This window comes from Fukomys damarensis, unplaced genomic scaffold (assembly GCF_012274545.1).
Source record: "Fukomys damarensis isolate Sample0158 unplaced genomic scaffold, DMR_v1.0_HiC HiC_scaffold_35, whole genome shotgun sequence".
NCBI lineage: Eukaryota > Metazoa > Chordata > Mammalia > Rodentia > Bathyergidae > Fukomys > Fukomys damarensis.
Window position 1 is genome coordinate 14,296,637 of NW_022900947.1, and position 17,688 is coordinate 14,314,324.

The following is a 17,688-nucleotide window of genomic DNA, read 5'->3' on the forward strand; positions in this document are numbered from 1 at the left end:
GGGCTGGGGATTTAACTCAGCGGTTCGGTGGCCTGCCTTGCAAGCGCAAGGACCCAAGTTCATTCCCCGCTACAAAAAAAAAAAAAACAGCAGAAAGTGAAGAAATCCAAGCTATGTGACTTTTAGTTGTTTATTTCTGGACTTGTGCCTCAGTAGATGTTGTAATGCTTTCATGACAAACAGTTTTATTTTCAACCCTCTTTGGAATATGGTGCAAAAGAAAAATAATAATTAAATACAGGATGAGATTGCTTAGGTTAGAATCTTTTTCAAACAGGAAAACTAAATAGTGTTAAATACCAAAACGAAGAGTGCTGCTGCTTCTGACGGTAGGGAGACTGGCAGCATCCAAACAGCACCTCTGTCTACCCAGGCCTGAAACAAAGAAACCACCTTCGTCCGGGCCTCACTGCCAGAGAACACTGGGCCCTCTGCCTTCCATCTCAGAGAGTGGTACGGTCTCAGGGGTGATGAAAATTTGTAAAACACAGAAAGTGTGAGATCACAATCTTAAATGCAGCACTGCAGAGGCATGAGGGGCTGAGTCAGCAAAGGGAAGAGTGGTGAATAGGGCCAGTTTAAAAACAGGGCCACCTCCAGGAGACCTGCCTAGAGCTCCTGCCTCCTGGGCCTCTGCTCTCTGCAAGCGGATAGACTCTTCTCGGGGTGTTAACTACCCCCATGATACGGTGTTTATGTAACATAATCACAGTGTGATCCTTGTGTTTTTCTGCATAGCAGTCAAACCAGAACATTCATTACCTAATTGTGGGTTTAGGCCGGAGTGAGACACAGACACAGATATCTGGCCATAAATTACAAATCTTTTCCTGGTGTTTCTGTTAGACAAAAGATCTCAGCATCGACACTTGGTCCCTTTCCTGTCATTTTGATGCATGTAGAGTCTGCTAGGGTTCAGAACTGTCTTCTGAGTTATCTGTTCATTCATTGAACTTTTTCTATAACCATGGCTTACAGGAAGGGCTTCTTTTAAAAAAAAGTCATGGATCTACTTTTATTTAGGAGTTGAATATAGTTTCCTAACCAAGCACATGAAAAGGTTGACTCAGAAGAGTTCTTGGCTGGGGGTGCCGTTCAGTGGTGAGTGCATGCTTTCTAAGCACGAAGAGGCATGAGGCCTTTCATTCAGCCCTCAGCATTAAAAATTTTTAATAACTCGAATACTGAGAATATTTTCTGATTGTATATGTCTTGTTGAAAGTCCATTGTATGTATGGTGTGCAAAACATTTTCATTAAAAAATTATCGTAATCAAAAGTAGACCTTTATAACTGTGTGCTTTGGGACTGCAAAGAACACATGCACCAGTTCTTTTTTCCTGCTGTGGAACTCTGTCAGTCTGTATTTAGTCTTGACTTACAAACATGTGAGCATTGTGCCTCCATCCAAATGAGCTATTCAAGATTGTTTGGGGAGAAGTTCATTTTTCACCTGTGAAGAAAAGATCAGCAACATGTGGATGCTAAAGCCCACCTGTTTCTGATGATGGATGGATAGGATCAGAGATAGAATGACTTACCCAAAGCAGAGAATTTCAGGTCACTCATCCTTTCCTGGAAATGACTGTGCTGTAGTAACCTAGTTTCCAAGGCCAGATAGACATATACTAAAAGGTTGTGCTTCTGGAACTTCAAAGCCAAGATGTGTAATTCAGCACTTGTCCAAGGGTGACCATGAGCCACCTGCATCAGAATCAACTCTGCTGCATTTGGCACTTAGTTTTTGCATCTGTCTTCTGCCCTCTGGGATCAGAACTTCAGGATGCGGAGAGACCTGGGAAACAGCCTTGGTAACGCACACCACAGGTGGTCCTCATGTATGACAAGAGTGGACACAATTACTCTGGTCCATCCGCGCATGATATAGAGAACTCCAAGCCCCAGAGAAGGGAAATGATTGGCCAGATGCACTCAAAACCAAAATTAAAGACGTGACCCCTTGCCTGGAGCTTTTTTCACATATCTGCCTGACTTTGGTGCCTGCAAAGATTCAAATGATTCCTTTGATGTGAAAGAGAACAGCGCACGTGGCAGCGCGAACGGCCCAGAGTGCTGTGGTTCCACTGTCTATAACCAGAAAGTTCCCCAGAGCGTCAGGGCCTGGGTCTCCCACCCCTAGTCCTCCAGGCAGTAGTACAGTGTCCGTGCGTGGTGGGGTCACAAGCACCAGGGGAAAGTCAGCCCCTCCAAAGGCCTCCAGGGACCTGGACGGTTGCCTCCCATAGGATGCCATCCAGGAACTATTTCAGGGTCTGGCTCAGGCCATGGAAAGATTCTTCAGTTTTGCCAAAATGAGAGTTACCAGATGACTGTACTAGTGGAATGTATTTGTGCCAGTATTGAAAATATTCTGTCTGTGAACGAATTCCTTTTGTAGACCCAATTTTTTGAATATGAAGCCTTCACTCTCAGTTTAGCAAGGAAAGTACACGATGTGAATGAGGTGCTGATAAGAAGCAGTGCTGGGCTTTTTAGGCACTGGCTTCCCTGACTGAGCTGGGGATGTTGCCCCTGGTGCACTGAGCTCCTTGGCAATTTGAGATTTCACGGGACGGGGGAGTGGTTGCTTTGAACACAGCTCTCACTCCCTGAGCACAGATGGACTGAACCTTGACTTGAAGACTGGGGAGGTTCCTCTCCTTAGTCACATTATAACCAGAACTTGCTGGGAGATGCTGAGCTCCCAATGGCTCTCTTTGAGTCCTGGCTCGTCCTCTTTAAAATAAAGGGCAGAATTAGGGGCTACAAACTGTTCTGTTGAGCTTTAGGTTTCTCAAGGGGTCTGTGCTGTCTGGAATGAGAGAGCCAGAGAGAGCAGACAGACTAATCTTCCCCCTCGGCTTTGTCTTCACACAGCAGTCTTCATGTACGTCTGTTTCTGTGCAAAGTTTTGTGTGAAAGAAACTTCAAAATTAAATATTGACCCCCAATGAACTTGGCTCCTTATTCTAACTGTGCATTAGAAATACCCGGAACTTCTTCCAGAAGCACAGCTGAACCACATCTCTCTTCTCCATCCCAGACCTCACTCACCCAGATATCTGATTTAGTGGGGCTGAGTTCCCAAGCATCCATATTTCTGGGTGTCAAATGGCTGAGGACACTCTCGACAGACAGCCTGACCTGTTCCGTGCTGTCCCTCTCCAGGCATGCCTGGGAAGAACAATGTGGCCTCTCTGCGCCAGACTCCAGGGCAGAACGGCACCAGCTTCCATGGCTGCATCCGGAACCTGTACATCAACAGCGAGCTGCAGGACTTCCGGAAGGTGCCCATGCAGACAGGCATTCTGCCGGGCTGTGAGCCATGCCACAAGAAGGTGTGTGCCCATGGCACGTGCCAGCCCAGCCGACAGTCAGGCTTCACCTGCGAGTGTGAAGAGGGATGGACGGGACCCGTCTGTGACCAGAGGACCAATGACCCTTGTATGGGAAATAAGTAAGTTCGGGATCCTTGAACACATGAGCTCAACCCTCAAAGTAAAACCTAGAAGAAGTAGGAAGGAAAGTAGAGGGAGCGAAGGAGGGAAAGAAATCAACCCGTTGCCCCTCTGAGCCATATCTTACCTCTCCCGCTGAATGCACTTTCTTCCCTGTGTCCCTCCGCCCTCTAGATGCGTACACGGCACCTGCCTGCCCATCAACGCATTCTCCTACAGCTGTAAATGCCTGGAGGGACATGGAGGTGTCCTCTGTGACGAAGAGGAGGATCTGTTCAACCCCTGCCAGACGATCAAGTGCAAGCATGGGAAATGCAGGCTCTCAGGACTGGGGCAGCCCTACTGCGAATGCAGCAGTGGCTACACTGGGGACAGCTGTGATCGAGGTAAGCCAGCACCCGCTGCTCTTCGCCCAGCAAGAGGGGTGTGCCTTGTCTGCTAAAAGAGAAAGGGTGAAAAAAACAGACAGGAGTGACGGGAGAAAACACCGAGTCTTTGTATTATTTACAGTTGCTGCTGTTGTACTTTTAAGTGCACCAGATGTGAAAGATCCTAAATTTCCGCAGTAAGATTTTACAGGGCGCTGAGAGCGCTTGTCTCAGCTTGATTTGCTGTGAATTCTCTTCTCTACCTTTGATGATGGCAGCACGTTTCCTTTACTTACCTGCTACCTTAGCTGTTGTTCACATCCACATCTAGTAGTTATTAAGCTCCTGGCACAGAGGAGATGCAAAGATGCAGCTAATAATTCTGCACTGGCTTTTGTACACAATCACCCTTGACCTTACAATGGACGGATTTATCACAGCGAATTAGGCAGGTGAGCGGGATGGAAGGAGGCTGGCTGACTTTTTGGCCCCGCTCTCCCTCTCCCCTGTCTCCACAGTCAGGATGTTCCTTGCCTCCAGCTGGCACGGACTTTGTTCCGTTCACCAGAGGAACGTGCCCGCCGAAGCTTTTAGCAGATGTCTCTTTTTTTGAACTACTTCATCTGAGGGTAATTTATAAAGTTAGTGGAATGTTACTTGTATTAAGTAACAGATTGGATAATATTAAACCCCAGGTCTAATAAATTAAACTGCATTCTCTCTGAAACTACTCCCCCGTGGTAAACAAAACCAGCTGTTAGTAGTGTAAAAACAGAAGGTGTATTTTTTCCTTTTTTTTTTTGCAATAAAGGGAAAGATTTAAGAATCCAATTTTCTTGTCAGTGCAATCGCATGGTATTTATAGTCTACTTAGAGGGCATTCACTTTGCTGGAAATAAAAGCCCAAAAGAAGTATTCTTCACAGCACAGCAGGCCGGGCCACCAGTCCAAATTATGTAACTTAACACTAAAAATTGCATTTACAAAGGGAGAGAAGCAACACAGTGCCCACTCGATTGAGAAGTGGATTCACTCGTGGTCCCTTGGCCTGTCCTTAAAAACGCTCGCTCTTTTTTTTTTTTTTTTTTTTTTTTTTTTCTAGAAATCTCTTGCCGAGGGGAACGGATAAGAGATTATTTCCAAAAGCAGCAGGGCTACGCCGCCTGCCAGACCACCAGGAAGGTCTCCCGCTTGGAGTGTAGAGGCGGGTGCGCCGGAGGGCAGTGCTGTGGGCCTCTGAGGAACAAGCGGCGGAAATACTCTTTCGAGTGCACGGACGGGTCTTCCTTCGTGGGCGAGGTTGAGAAGGTGGTGAAGTGCGGCTGTACGAGGTGCGCCTCCTAAGAGCGCGTCCTGGCGGGGGTTGTACCGTGTACTGCTTGACCAGGTTGGACTAATTCATGCTTCATAGTGGAAATATTTGAGATATATTGTAAAATACAGAACAGACTTATTTTTATTATGAGAATAAAGACTTTTTTTCTGCATTTGGAAAAAAAAAGAATAAAAGACATGCTTGAAATGAAGCGTGAAGAGAGCTATAGTTGGAAGATTTAGAGCCGCGATGGGGACCATTGCAAGGGAGGATTCAACTTTTGAACAAGCTGAAGACGAGCAGCAGCACATTCAGTACCCAGGGACTGATGAGCTAATGTGCACTGATGTGGTCGCCCGGAGCGTAAAACCTGTGTCCCTCATCCACACCCACGCAGTTTCCGAAGACACTTGAAGCACACGTGTGTGAGTGAGTCTGTCAGGCAAAAGAATGGAGCCCCGGAATTCACAGATACAGGGAGTGGATGAGCAAAGGCTTATGCGAAATAGAAAGTGTCCCGAAGATCCGGGCTCCATTCTCAAGAGGAAATGGGAGTGGAGCGCTATGATACATTTTACCTTCTTTTTAAATGTCAGCATGTCAGCAGAAGCAGCACACAAGAGTGATTATCTACCATTTTCCAGTATTAATTTTTGTAATATAAGTGATAAAGGAAATGATAAAAGAACCAATAGATTATTGATAAATAAATTAGTAATAATATGAGTTTTTGTTTCTATGCGTTCTAAACAGCCCTATACAGTATTCAGTTTCATGATGAATATTTATTGTATCAAAGTACATTGTACTTAACGTTTTTAGACCCTTCTTTTGCTGTTTCTCGATGCTTTAATATATATTAATTTATAATTATCCTGATATTTTTGTAAATTTTTTCAAACTTAAAAAAAATCAGGATTTTTCTGTTTGCAATAATACTAACATAGAGTGTTATCTCTGGATAAATGTATGTTGGTCTGTTTGTTGACCTCGACAGGTGACCACTGGTGTCTCTGGCCTACTGGCTCATTCAGCACACCTGCAGGGGGCACGGGAAGTCCAGGAGGAGAAAAGGCATCTCTGTATGTGAGTCTGTCCTTGCACAGGCAGAGGCAACCCCTCTGAGGTTTGTCCCCACAGCAAAGAAATGGTGTGTAGCAATTGGCACTAGGAGTAGATCTTTTACAAATTCATATTTTCTTCATGGGTTCTGCCCTCTTATTGGGGGACAGGAGTGGGAGGAAGGAAGACTACCATGTCAAACGTTGTAAGATTTTTTTCCCCCAAACAATAAAACTTCTTCATTACCTGAATGTCCCTATGTTAACATATTTGCTGCTAAATTGCAATGTAGAATTGATACTGATTTATAGTGGACTGTACTCTACCCTTATTACAATCCCAGGGTGCCCTGTAAAGATGCAGATGTTGCTCCTCACCCCCTGAAAAAAAACCTCTTTTTACAAAGAAAATTAGATGTACATGTATAATTCAGTGTGCTTTGTCTTTCTCCAGACTGATATCAGTTACACTACTGATGTTTGTAAATTAAACAGATATTTACTTCATTTAACAGCTTGTTGGTTTTCTTAGAAATTGCACAGTGAACTCTTCCTGAAGAATTTGCTAACACGCCACAGAAAGAAGCAGAATGACAACTTAACACATCGTTGTTGCCTGAAATTGGTTTGAAATCAGCATAGGGTCACATCTGGGGGTTTCGAGTAGCTACATGAAAGAGTTGTGCCTTTCTAGGGAAATAAAATGTAGCTATTCAATTAATTTCACACACACACAATATCTTTGAGATAAAATCCAACTAAGGATATTATTTTTCCTCTACTTTGTTTCCTCTCCTTTGTTTTTCTTCCTTTCACTTAGAACCTGACCATACTGACCTGGTAACCACTGAGATCAGAAAATAATTGGCTGATCATTAATACTTGGCCACTATGATAAGATTTCTTCCTTTCTCTTTAGAAAATCACACACATGCACACATAAATTACTCACTATCTCACAGAAGTAGTTATTCAATCATTTATTCATCCTCATTGAAAACACCTTTATTTATGTTATATAAATATATAACCATTATAAAACATTCATATAGTCCCACTAGTAGCTTTCTTCCATGGTTTTTATTCACTCATTAAGCAAAGAAACATCTGTAAAAATAAAATGGCTTAAAACTGTCGATTGCTTATTGTATGAAAGGTACTATGCTAAGAGCTTTATGCAACATCACATGCATCTCTATAAATTGATGGAATTATTGTGCTCTCTGTTCTACACTGGCGTGCAAGGCTTGAAACAAAGGAGCTGGACTCAATCTCAGGCTGTTCAGACTGAACACTCTATGCTTAGTGTTAAAGCAGCATTTTGGTAACCACCCTCTCTACTGAAGGTCCTTTATGCCCTGGAGATTTATTTCTACATCACAATAATTCTCCTCTATTGACCATGTAGTTTTAATCTAGATTAGAGATGCTACATTATTTTTGTTTTCCGGTGTTCTTTTATTAGGAAAAACGTGAGGTTTTCTTAGAGGTTCCTAACTGCATTCTTTCTCTTTACTGCTAGTAAAGGCACAAGATGAAATTATGTTTCCCTAGGATTTAGGCTGTGTTAGAAATTCTTTAAGGAGATTTTTCTGCCTTGTGCTCAGATAGCCTTCTGCACTTGAGCCCCTCTTTGAGAAAATTCAATAGCCAGATAATTACTGGCAAATGAGACAAATTAAAGGCAATTATTCATGTTATAAATAGGTCCTTATGAGGCTTTGGTCAAATGATTTCTTTAAATAGAAAACCATTCCAGAACCTTTAACGAAAGAATTCAATAAACTTACAACAAATTTTGCACATTTCAGAATCAAAAACCACTGCATGGAATATACATTGGTAATCTGAAAAGATTAAAGAAATAATATTTACTCTTAAATTCTCACTAGTGAGGCACAGTGAGGAAATGCCATGGGAATTTGATGTGTTCGGGTAAATATGTACTCAATGAATAACAGCCACCTGATTCTTTGGAATTTGTTTTCACCACCAATGTCTTGCAATTATTTGGGGGCAGTAATAGACAAATCTCTGTTTCAGAATTGCTCTGAGCATTTTCTCTCTTGGATGATTTGCTTTGTCAGCAGCAATTCCTTCCAGATTAAAAGATTTGAAATTGATTGAGGGCATAAAGATCTTGGGCTTTATGGTATCATCCGCCTCATGTAGCGACCATTATTTCAAAAGTAATGTTTGTAAAAATAGATAAGCAGTAAAAAGTACATGAAGCTTTATGTATAGCTTTATATAATGTATATAAAACTCATTAAAAAACAGGCTATTTTCGTTCTTAATCTTTTCTGTGTACTCACAAGTCATTTAACAGCATTTATTTCCAATCTCCTATCAAATGCAAGAAACTATGCTTAACTTTCAATATAGTTTCAGACCCCTAAAGCCATTTCAGAGTATACATTCTGCAGCTAGGGCTGAAGTTAAAGTGGGTAATAGATATTACACCACTGATCGAACTATTGTAGAATTTCAGGTTGTGAGAAGCATCTTGAAGGAAATTATGAGATGCAGTTTGCACTGTGAGTTTCAATCGAATTTTTACTGTGAGATTTGAACAGCCCTTGAGGAAGTGACATTTAAGCCTAGACATATGGGATCTAAGATCCAGAAAGAAGGATATACAAGTGCAGATGGGGTGAGACGTTTATCCAAAGAGAGCAGCCTGTGTGCAAGCCCGGAGAGAGAAAGAAGTCTTACGTTGTCAAGGAACCAAAAGAAGCAGGTGTGCAGAGTGAGGCATATATTCATTTTATATGTGTGATCCAACAGTGGCCACTTCTTCGCATTCTTAACTCTGTGCAGTCCATATGTCCATTTTTTTTTTATTTTGCACATCTATTTGCAGGGACCTTTCGAAAATAACAATCATAAAGGATTTCCATTTTATAGTAGAACTAGTTATCTGTGGTTAATTTAGCTCCCCTGCACTTCCAAATAATACGTCTTCCAATTACGTCTGAAAGCACAGAAAATGTGAATAATCGCAATTGCACTGAAATCTAGAAATCTAGAACCATTTTCTTCCAAGAGAAATGTGCATGAATTGAAAAGCCAATTGCGAAGCTGAGTAAAAAGGAACAATCATTGGCCAGTCTTGCACATTCTTCTTCATTTAAGCTAAGGCCAGTAACTCAGGAAGTTACATCAATTGGAATGTAGAAAATACCTGCATTACAAGTGCCGATGAAAATCTAGGTTTTATTTGCAGTATGGTAATGGCATCTACTTGGAAACACTTTGACAGATCACAAAAGTTGACCTGGGAAACCCCAGCCTTTTGCCTAGCAACCAATTATCTACTTGTTAAAAGTAAACAATATACTCCCCTAAGACGTGAACAATATCTTTAATTCCCACTGTTTGAAAAAACCCAAACGTATTAATATGATATTCTAGATCTCTCACAGTTTACCCTCTCAAGTCAGTATTTAATACATGCTCTTAGATTGGCAAATGCTAGGAAAGGATATTTTAAATGAAATAATAGGCTGGAATATCTAAGTTGTAGATGAAAGAATCATCTACATTAAAATGATAGTTGAAACCAGGAAAATGGGAAAGCTAAGTTAGGTATACAGCAGAATAATTTTAACCAGAGAAGTAAGACCTGACTTTAATGCTCATATTTAAGAAATAAAAAGGGTCTCCACATGGAGGGGAAAAAAAGACAGCAGTTTTAGTAAAAATGATAAAGTATTGTCCTGGTTAGGAACAAGAGGCTGGACTTTTAGTAATTCTGATATCAAAAGGAGAATCAGAACAGCAACTGGGCAAACTGATGTCATGATGGAGTTGTCATTCACTGTCAAGTAGTAGTGCTCTTACCTGTATGCAGTCAGCTTATGAGGGTGTGGGACAGACACTCGAGGTGTGCATATTCAGGAGAGAATACTGAGGGCCGAGCTAGTGAGCAAGAGCAGTCTATGCCATCAGTTACATTATGTGGCAGTTAAACAATAGAGAGAAAAAGGAGAGTCCAATATGGTGGCACTGAGGAAACAGGATGCCTTAGAACAAGAAGCCACAGAATCACCCAGAATAAAAAGAGTAATTTGTATACAAGGACTCTTTCCAAATGGACTGCTTTGTTGCCTTCCTTTTCCTCCCACAAAAGGGAAAGAGAGAGCACTTATAAGGTTTACCATAGTTCAGAGATTTAAAATTTCGCTGAGTGAAGACATTGCCCTCTTGCACTTAGAATGGGTTTTGTCTTTGTGTCGATATGTGGGTGGCTGAATTTGGATTTAAAAGAGAAATATTTTTAAAAACCACATACGCAAAACCAGGGAGTGGGAAAAACAGCCACAGAGACAATGGTTTAGAAAATCTCCTATCATTAATCTTACTCTCCCTTCATGAAGTGGTTAGATTTATTTTTTTTTTCACATATATTGTGGCAGAGAGATTAAGTGACTTGCCCAAGGTCACACAATCTAGGTCTCTTGACTCAAATCATAGTGGAGTATTGATTCTGCTGGAATTGATAGGCCAACTCTGCAAATGGCCTCATGGGGTAATGTAAGAGGAGTAAGTGTTTCTCTTATTTTGTTTTTTTGTTTTTGTTTTTGTTTTTTTAGTGCCCACAAATAGTACTCAGTTTTCCAATAAAGGTACATTAAAATGTTCTTAATAGCTCTCATTTTATAAAGGAAAATAAATAGTCCTCTTAGCTATATTTTCCTCTAGTAATTGAAATTGAAGAGACAAGATGAGTTTTCCTGGTTGTGTCAGTGTTTCCGGGCACTGTTCGCTCAGGAGTACCCTGATTGAATGGGCTGACCCTGGGCAATTGAATTCTGTTGCTAAGACCATCAAAAAGACAGGATCGAACGTGCCCTGGTCCAGTTATAACAGTTGTAAAGTCACATCCTTGGATTCATTCCAGGTCACAAGGCACTCTTTGTAAAGTAAAACTAAACAAAACAAAACAAAACAAAAGGATGTGGAAAAAACTTGAAGGGACTCCTATTTGAATGAGCGTGTCTGATAATGTCTTATCAGCGATCTGAGGCTAGCATTATCACAGGAGGGAGAGACATGCGCATCAGTGAATTGCCAGTTTTGCAGTTGCTGGATCTTGCTTGCTCTCTGTTCACAATGTTACCTCTCAGGTACCTCCAGCAGCAGTCTTACTTTCAATTACATCTCCACATTGATTTTTTTTTCTTCCTATTATTCCTGCTTTAGCTACAATTCTTCTCTTCTGATTCCTGTCAACTCCTTTTTGGAGCTGTGAAATGAACAGGAACACATTTCTGGATGACACGCACAATACCCTGTTTGATTAGGAAATAAATCTCTTATGTGGCAAATAAAAAGGCATAATGTTCTAATAGCTCATAAAATGAAGTGGAAATCTTTGTATCTGACTCCTTATTTAACCTTATTTTCCTTTCTCGCAAATACCTCATATTGTACCAATAGAAAGACAATCTGAGGATAAAAAATTCAAATGTAATGATTCCCACCCTTTCTTCCATCCCAAGTTAGGACGCTCAGAAGCCAAAAATACCAAGGGACAAGGGCCCAGGGCCCAGTGGTTCAACTTAGTCAGATCTTGAGCTGTCTTTCAGGTATCGAAGTACGGCCCTCCCACACACACATAGGAGTAAATATGTAAGAATAAAGGCAAAAATCAAGTTATCCAAGGAATTTGCTGAAATCCAAATTTAATGAGATAATAATTGCTATTTTGTGTATTGTCATCTTATTTGGTTGAATCCTATTCCTTTGGAAAGCAGGCTGCCAATGCACAGAAAGCCTATTTCAAATGACTATAATAGTATAATATGGAATCTAACCATTGGTTCCATCACAGGAAAATATGTACCTGGAAAGATATTGTTGCACTGAGAGTTATTTTCCAAGCTTCTTCCCTCATCCAAGCTTGGATCTTAGTTTTGCAATGTAATGGAAATATTCCTACCCCAATCCTCTGGATATATCAGCACGTCCTAGTCAGCCTCATGGGAACTGAAGGACCAACAGACTTATCCTGACAACTACCACATTCCCAGTGCAGAGCCCTTAGCTTTCAGGCATTGCATGGCCAAATAGAAACAAGTAGCACAAGGTCACATACCTTTCTCAGGGCAAACTCCATGCAATGACCACTAGATGTGAGGATATAAATGTCTGATTCTATCTCTCCAAGGTGGGATGTGTATAAAGGGTCATGCCAGCTTCAAAGTTCCCTATGAGGAAGCCTTTTCCAAAGGCCGCATCACAGCACAACTTTTCCATTTTCCCAGGCTCACTTCCTTCCATCCAAGATGGTGATCCCAGTATATGTCCTTAACTCTATTCAAGAGATGCCACCTTCCTGGTAAACACAAGCTGTCATGCTCTTGTGTCCAAATCAGGGGAACACAACAAAGTGATAAAATGCCCCTTTGAGGTTTAGGAAGTACAAACTTCCATCTCACAGGAAAATCTGTGCAGTACCAAAGGACAGCCTGCTTTGATAAGCCAGTCATTGCTGCCTGGACTTCATACAGCTATTGCTCCAGAAACTTCCAGGAAATTCTTTCCCAGCTTCCTTTTACCTTGGCCGCCAACCTCACATGTATCCCTTAACCAGAGATTCAGACTTCTGTCTTACATACAACTCCCTTACTTGCCCTTTCATGGCCCTCATTCAAGGCCCTGCAGTCTTCATTCCCAGGCTCTGAAACAAATGAACAACAAAAACAACAACAACAACAAAAACAGATTTTTATATCATCTCAATTATCTCTGCGAAGAAGCCCTGATCTTGACAACATCAAAAGCCTCCTATGACTTATGGTTATTCGCTCTTCCAAGAGCAAGAAAGGAATTATCCAGTATCTTATCTCAGGTTGCTGCAACAAAAACTATGAACTGGATGGCCTAAGAGACAGAAATGCATTTGTCACAGTTCTGAACACTATAAAGTTCAGGATGAAGGTGCTGGCTGATTTGGTTCTTGGTGAGGCTTCTTCCTCACTTGCAGGAGCTCACCTGTCCCCTTATCCTCACATGGTGTTACAGATGAAGTGTTTTTGTTCTCCCATAACTCATGTGATAAACTTCTAATCTCCCATGTGATTAGGAGGTACGGCATTTGGGAAGTGATTCGGTTAGGAAAGCAGATCCTTCATCGCTGGGATTAACATCTTTACAAAAGTCACCTCAGAAAGCTCTCTTATACTCTTTTCCAACATTTTTGGATGGAAGAAGTTGGTAGCCTACTACCTGGAAAGGGTTTCTCATAAGAATCCAAGCATTTTACACTCACAATCTCCAAATCTGTGAGAAATGAACTTCTGTTACGAAAATATGTAGTCTGTGAATCTTGGTTACAGCTGTTTGACCTAAGAAACCCATTTGGAAAATGATGTATCTCTCTTCTTCTTCTCATTTGGCCACTCATCCATCATAGTGACCCCAATCTCATGACCTAACATAGCCCTAACACCTCTCCAATGGCTTCATCTCTAAATGCTATCACTTTCATGCTTGTTTCACATAAAAGGTAGAGCCAATGCAAATTTATAAATTTTGAGAACCAAAAACAATCCATAACTCTTGGTATCTCTCATCAGAGCAAAGACAGTGTATTAGTCAGCTTTCTTATGGCTAGGACACAATTTCAAATGCCTATGATTTAAAGGAGAGATTGAATTTGGCTTATAGTTTCAGGGAATTCAGTCCATGGTAAACCAGGTTTGAGAGAGAAACATAGTGGCAGAAAGGCATGGCAGACCAAAAATGGCATCCAGGAAACAGAGCTGGAGGACAGTGACAGAGAAGAAGGGGTAAGGAGGGACCAGATAGAGTCCTCAGGTCATACATTCATAACCCATTCAGACACATGCTGAATTGTGCCCTATCAATAGGCTAGGTGAATCCCAAAGCCAGTCAATGGGATACTACATGTAACTACCACAGGCGGAAATCAAGTTCTCTCTGCTATGACTACAGTACTTTATGTCAGCCACAGAGAAAAACATGAAATGAGAAAGGATAGGAATGATGCAGTATGATTATTCCTCGGGTCAACCAGACAGTCCAGGGAGGAGCAGTGTTTTAATGGTCAGTTGTTGTATAACAAATGACCCCAGAACATAAGAGCTGTTAAAAATTAAGTCACTTTTGTCTTTCAAAGTATCTTTTGGTCAGAATTTTGCAGAGCTAGCTTATCAGTCTGTCTGGGGCTTGGTAAGGACTAAGGCCTCAGTTGTTCTCCATGGAAAGGCCTCTAACATAGCTTCTTGAATTTCCGCATTGCACAGTGCTTTGCTTCTTCCAGAGTAAGCGATCAAAGACCTCACTGTAAAAGCTTCTTTTCATTGATGTATCATTAAATCTTCTACCTAACTGGCCCTGCAGTGCTCTGTAGCTGCAAATTCAATTATGGTACAACTGAAAAGGAGACTACATGAGGATGTGAATGTCAAAGGTCAGAGTTACTGGAGCCATCTTGGGGCCTGACTACAATAAATTGTCTAAGACAGGATTTAGTTCTTTGCATAAACAAATGCCAAAGAAAGTACTGAGTAATGACTAAACCAGGACCAAACTCTAAAGAAAACCATGTTTGGTATCTTCCTTATAACATATGTGCCTCCATAATATTATTAGCTCAACTGAGTCCTTTTACTGCTCTTAACTGCTCATGGTTGCTCTTAACTACTCAATATTTCGTCTTTAATAAATGGTATGTTACTCAGTATCTAAGCTTTTCATCCACGAAGTTATGGACACTCCTAAGTACATAATTGCTGTGCTAATTTTGAATAACTGAATATGCTTGGTGCGAGACATAAAATACGGGGGGAGGGTGCTGGGAAGCAAGAAAATTGACCTCTACTCTTGTGGAACTCCCAACTGGGGAAGCCAAAATATTAAGTAAACCGACCAATAATGATACATTTCAAAATTGTGATAAATTCTGGGAGGGTGATTGAGATAGGAAACAATAATAGGAAGGACCAGGTTTGCTCTAAGGGGGTCACAAAGAGCTTCAGTGTGAAAGTATGTGTGAGCTGAGGCTTAACTGGGGACAGTCAGCTCTATGACAAAGAGCACCATGGAAAGGAGGATTCACCAGCAGGTCCTGTGGTAAGGAAATTATGGTTGAGCAGCAAAAGAGATATAGTAAGGCTAAACGTCTTTGTTAGGGAAAGAACTGAACATTTTTCTCAAAATCAAATATGAAGTCATTGAATATTTTTGAAAAGGGAAATCGAATGATAGGGAAAGGGCTAATCACTCCCCTAAGATACACATTTTCAGAGAGTTACCAAAGACATCAACTTCCTTCCTAAAGCCAGTTCCTGTCTCTCTCTTCAACAGTCTTGCCCTCTTCCTCCCTATGAGCAATCTTTCCTTTCCTGTCCATCCTTTAGAGCCATTTTCCTCTCCTGGGCAACAGCTCTTTTGTAAAAAGTCACTTGTTCTTACTTTACTTCTGAAATGACTTGGAGATGGTGACAGAATATTGTGGTTTGGATTTGAAATGTCCCCTGAAATTCATGAATCAAAGGCTTGGTTGCCAGTAGATAGGTTTTCTGGGAAGTGGCTGGATCGTGAAGCTTCTAATGTCAATGAGCAGATTAATCCATTGATGAGCTCATAATATGATGGAGTCATTGGGGGCTGATAGAAACAATGGGGAGCCTAGATGAAGGGGCCGGATCATGGGGATTATGTTAGTACCATTGTGAAGTTCGTTTACCTTAGTAACCTAAGGCATTTCTTCTCTTCTCATAGGCCAGACTTTATCTGATTCTAGAGTCACTGCCGGCATAATTTGTTCAAAAGGGTAAGTGTCCTAGATCAGGGGCATGTAATTTTTTTCTATGAATATTGATAGCAAAGATTTTTAGCTTTGTGTCCATCTGATCTCTTTCACAACCACTCAACTCTACCATACTTAATGTATAAATCATAGACATAGATAATCTATAAGTGAAGGGAAGGCTACATTTTAATAAAATATTATTTAAAGGCACTGAAATTTATATTTCATGTAATTTTCCTTTGTGTGTATCATGAAATCTTCTTTTGATTTTTTTCAAAACATGTAAAAATGTAGAAAACATTCTTAGCTCACTAATCATGCAAAAACAGTCCACAAAGCAAATTTGACCCATTGCCTGTAGTTTGCTGACTTTTTGCTGGATAATTGAGATACCAGATAAATAAGCTGTCTTTTCCTATCTGAGAAGACTACCAATCATGTTGGAATGATAAACACCTGGTCAAAAAGCTGCCTCACAAAATATTAAGTGCCATAAAAGCAACATGGACAAAGAGCCATGGAAGATGGAAAAAGAACTGTCTTCAAATCAGCACAAACTTCCAGCCACTAGATCTTACTTCTATAGCTTGGGGTAGCATGTTTGGTACAGGCTAGTACCCACTAAAAATTAAGTAAATAGATTCGTGTCTGATGCAGTTATTGATGAAAAATAGCTCAAGCACCCTTACTAGGCATTAAGTAAATACAAAGGAACATGGTAGATCACCAGTCATCAAGCAGTTGCTAATTTGGGAAGGAAGACAGGTATTTAGGAAGTTAATAGCACAGTGTGATAAGTATAATAATTAGCAGTAGCAGAGAGGGAGTGAGTGATATAGTTCATAGGGTCAGGGGCAGTTAAGAGAGGCTTCCTGGATGATGTGGTTTTCAGAATGGCAGGAATGATGAAAATGGAATCCAAGTCACTGTTTTGGCACAGAGAAAAAAAAAGCATGTCGTAAACTGCTGGAGTGCGGCGAAAGCAGAGGTCCTCTGCAGACCCACCAACCATCTTGTCTACTTCCTGTGTCCCACAAAACAGATAGGCACATGCCTGGCCATGCTTCTAGGGATAGAAGGTGACCACATTTCCCTAATAAAATTGCCTAAATTTTAGAGGGCTGTTGTTCTGTTGGTCTCAATCCATCCTACATTTTTATCCATATACCTGGTTACTGCTGCTAAACTGGGGTCTGGAAATGCAGTCAGAAGCCACTGGCAGATCCATTCAGTGCCTTCAAAATGGGATGGAAAATTGATACATTGAACAGGAAGTTTAATTTGGTGATGCTTCCAGAAATACGTCAGAAAATGTCTTTTCAACCCTATGTGCCACATGACACTAAGGTACAAGAGAAAAACATTACAATTAGCCTTTTAAATTCATAGTCAAGTATGTAAGAAAGTAGAGGAAATAAGCTGCTGGAAAAATTCATAACAAATCTGTCTGCCTGTGACTTTGAACTTTAAATTTGATTTAATAAATTGACTTAATATGATCCTAATTGATTTAATGTGACCCTAAATTGGTAATTCTCAGGGTACCTGGAAGAACCAAACACAAATATTCTCTAGAGGTAAACTTAAACCTTCAGTGAAAATCCAAAATTGCCTAAGACAAACAAACATTGGAATAATAATCCACCATGAGTAAGGAAGGTCAATAGGAATAACACTCCAAAAAATTAAATTATATGCATATA

General features: G+C 40.9%; 1 protein-coding gene across 7 annotated transcripts in view; it reads left to right on the forward strand.

Annotated features, from left to right (window-relative positions):
• Positions 1-8,477, forward strand: part of Slit2 (slit guidance ligand 2) — a 338,504-nt gene extending 330,027 nt beyond the window's left edge. For all 7 annotated transcript variants that reach the window (XM_033758794.1, XM_010610428.3, XM_033758796.1 and 4 more), the window contains 3 exons: positions 3,168-3,456; positions 3,632-3,843; positions 4,928-8,477. In XM_033758794.1, coding sequence (XP_033614685.1) covers positions 3,168-3,456; positions 3,632-3,843; positions 4,928-5,169 — 743 coding nt within the window. In that variant the 3' untranslated portion in view covers positions 5,170-8,477. The remainder of the gene's footprint in view (positions 1-3,167; positions 3,457-3,631; positions 3,844-4,927) is intronic.
• The last annotated feature ends 9,211 nt before the right edge of the window (positions 8,478-17,688 follow it).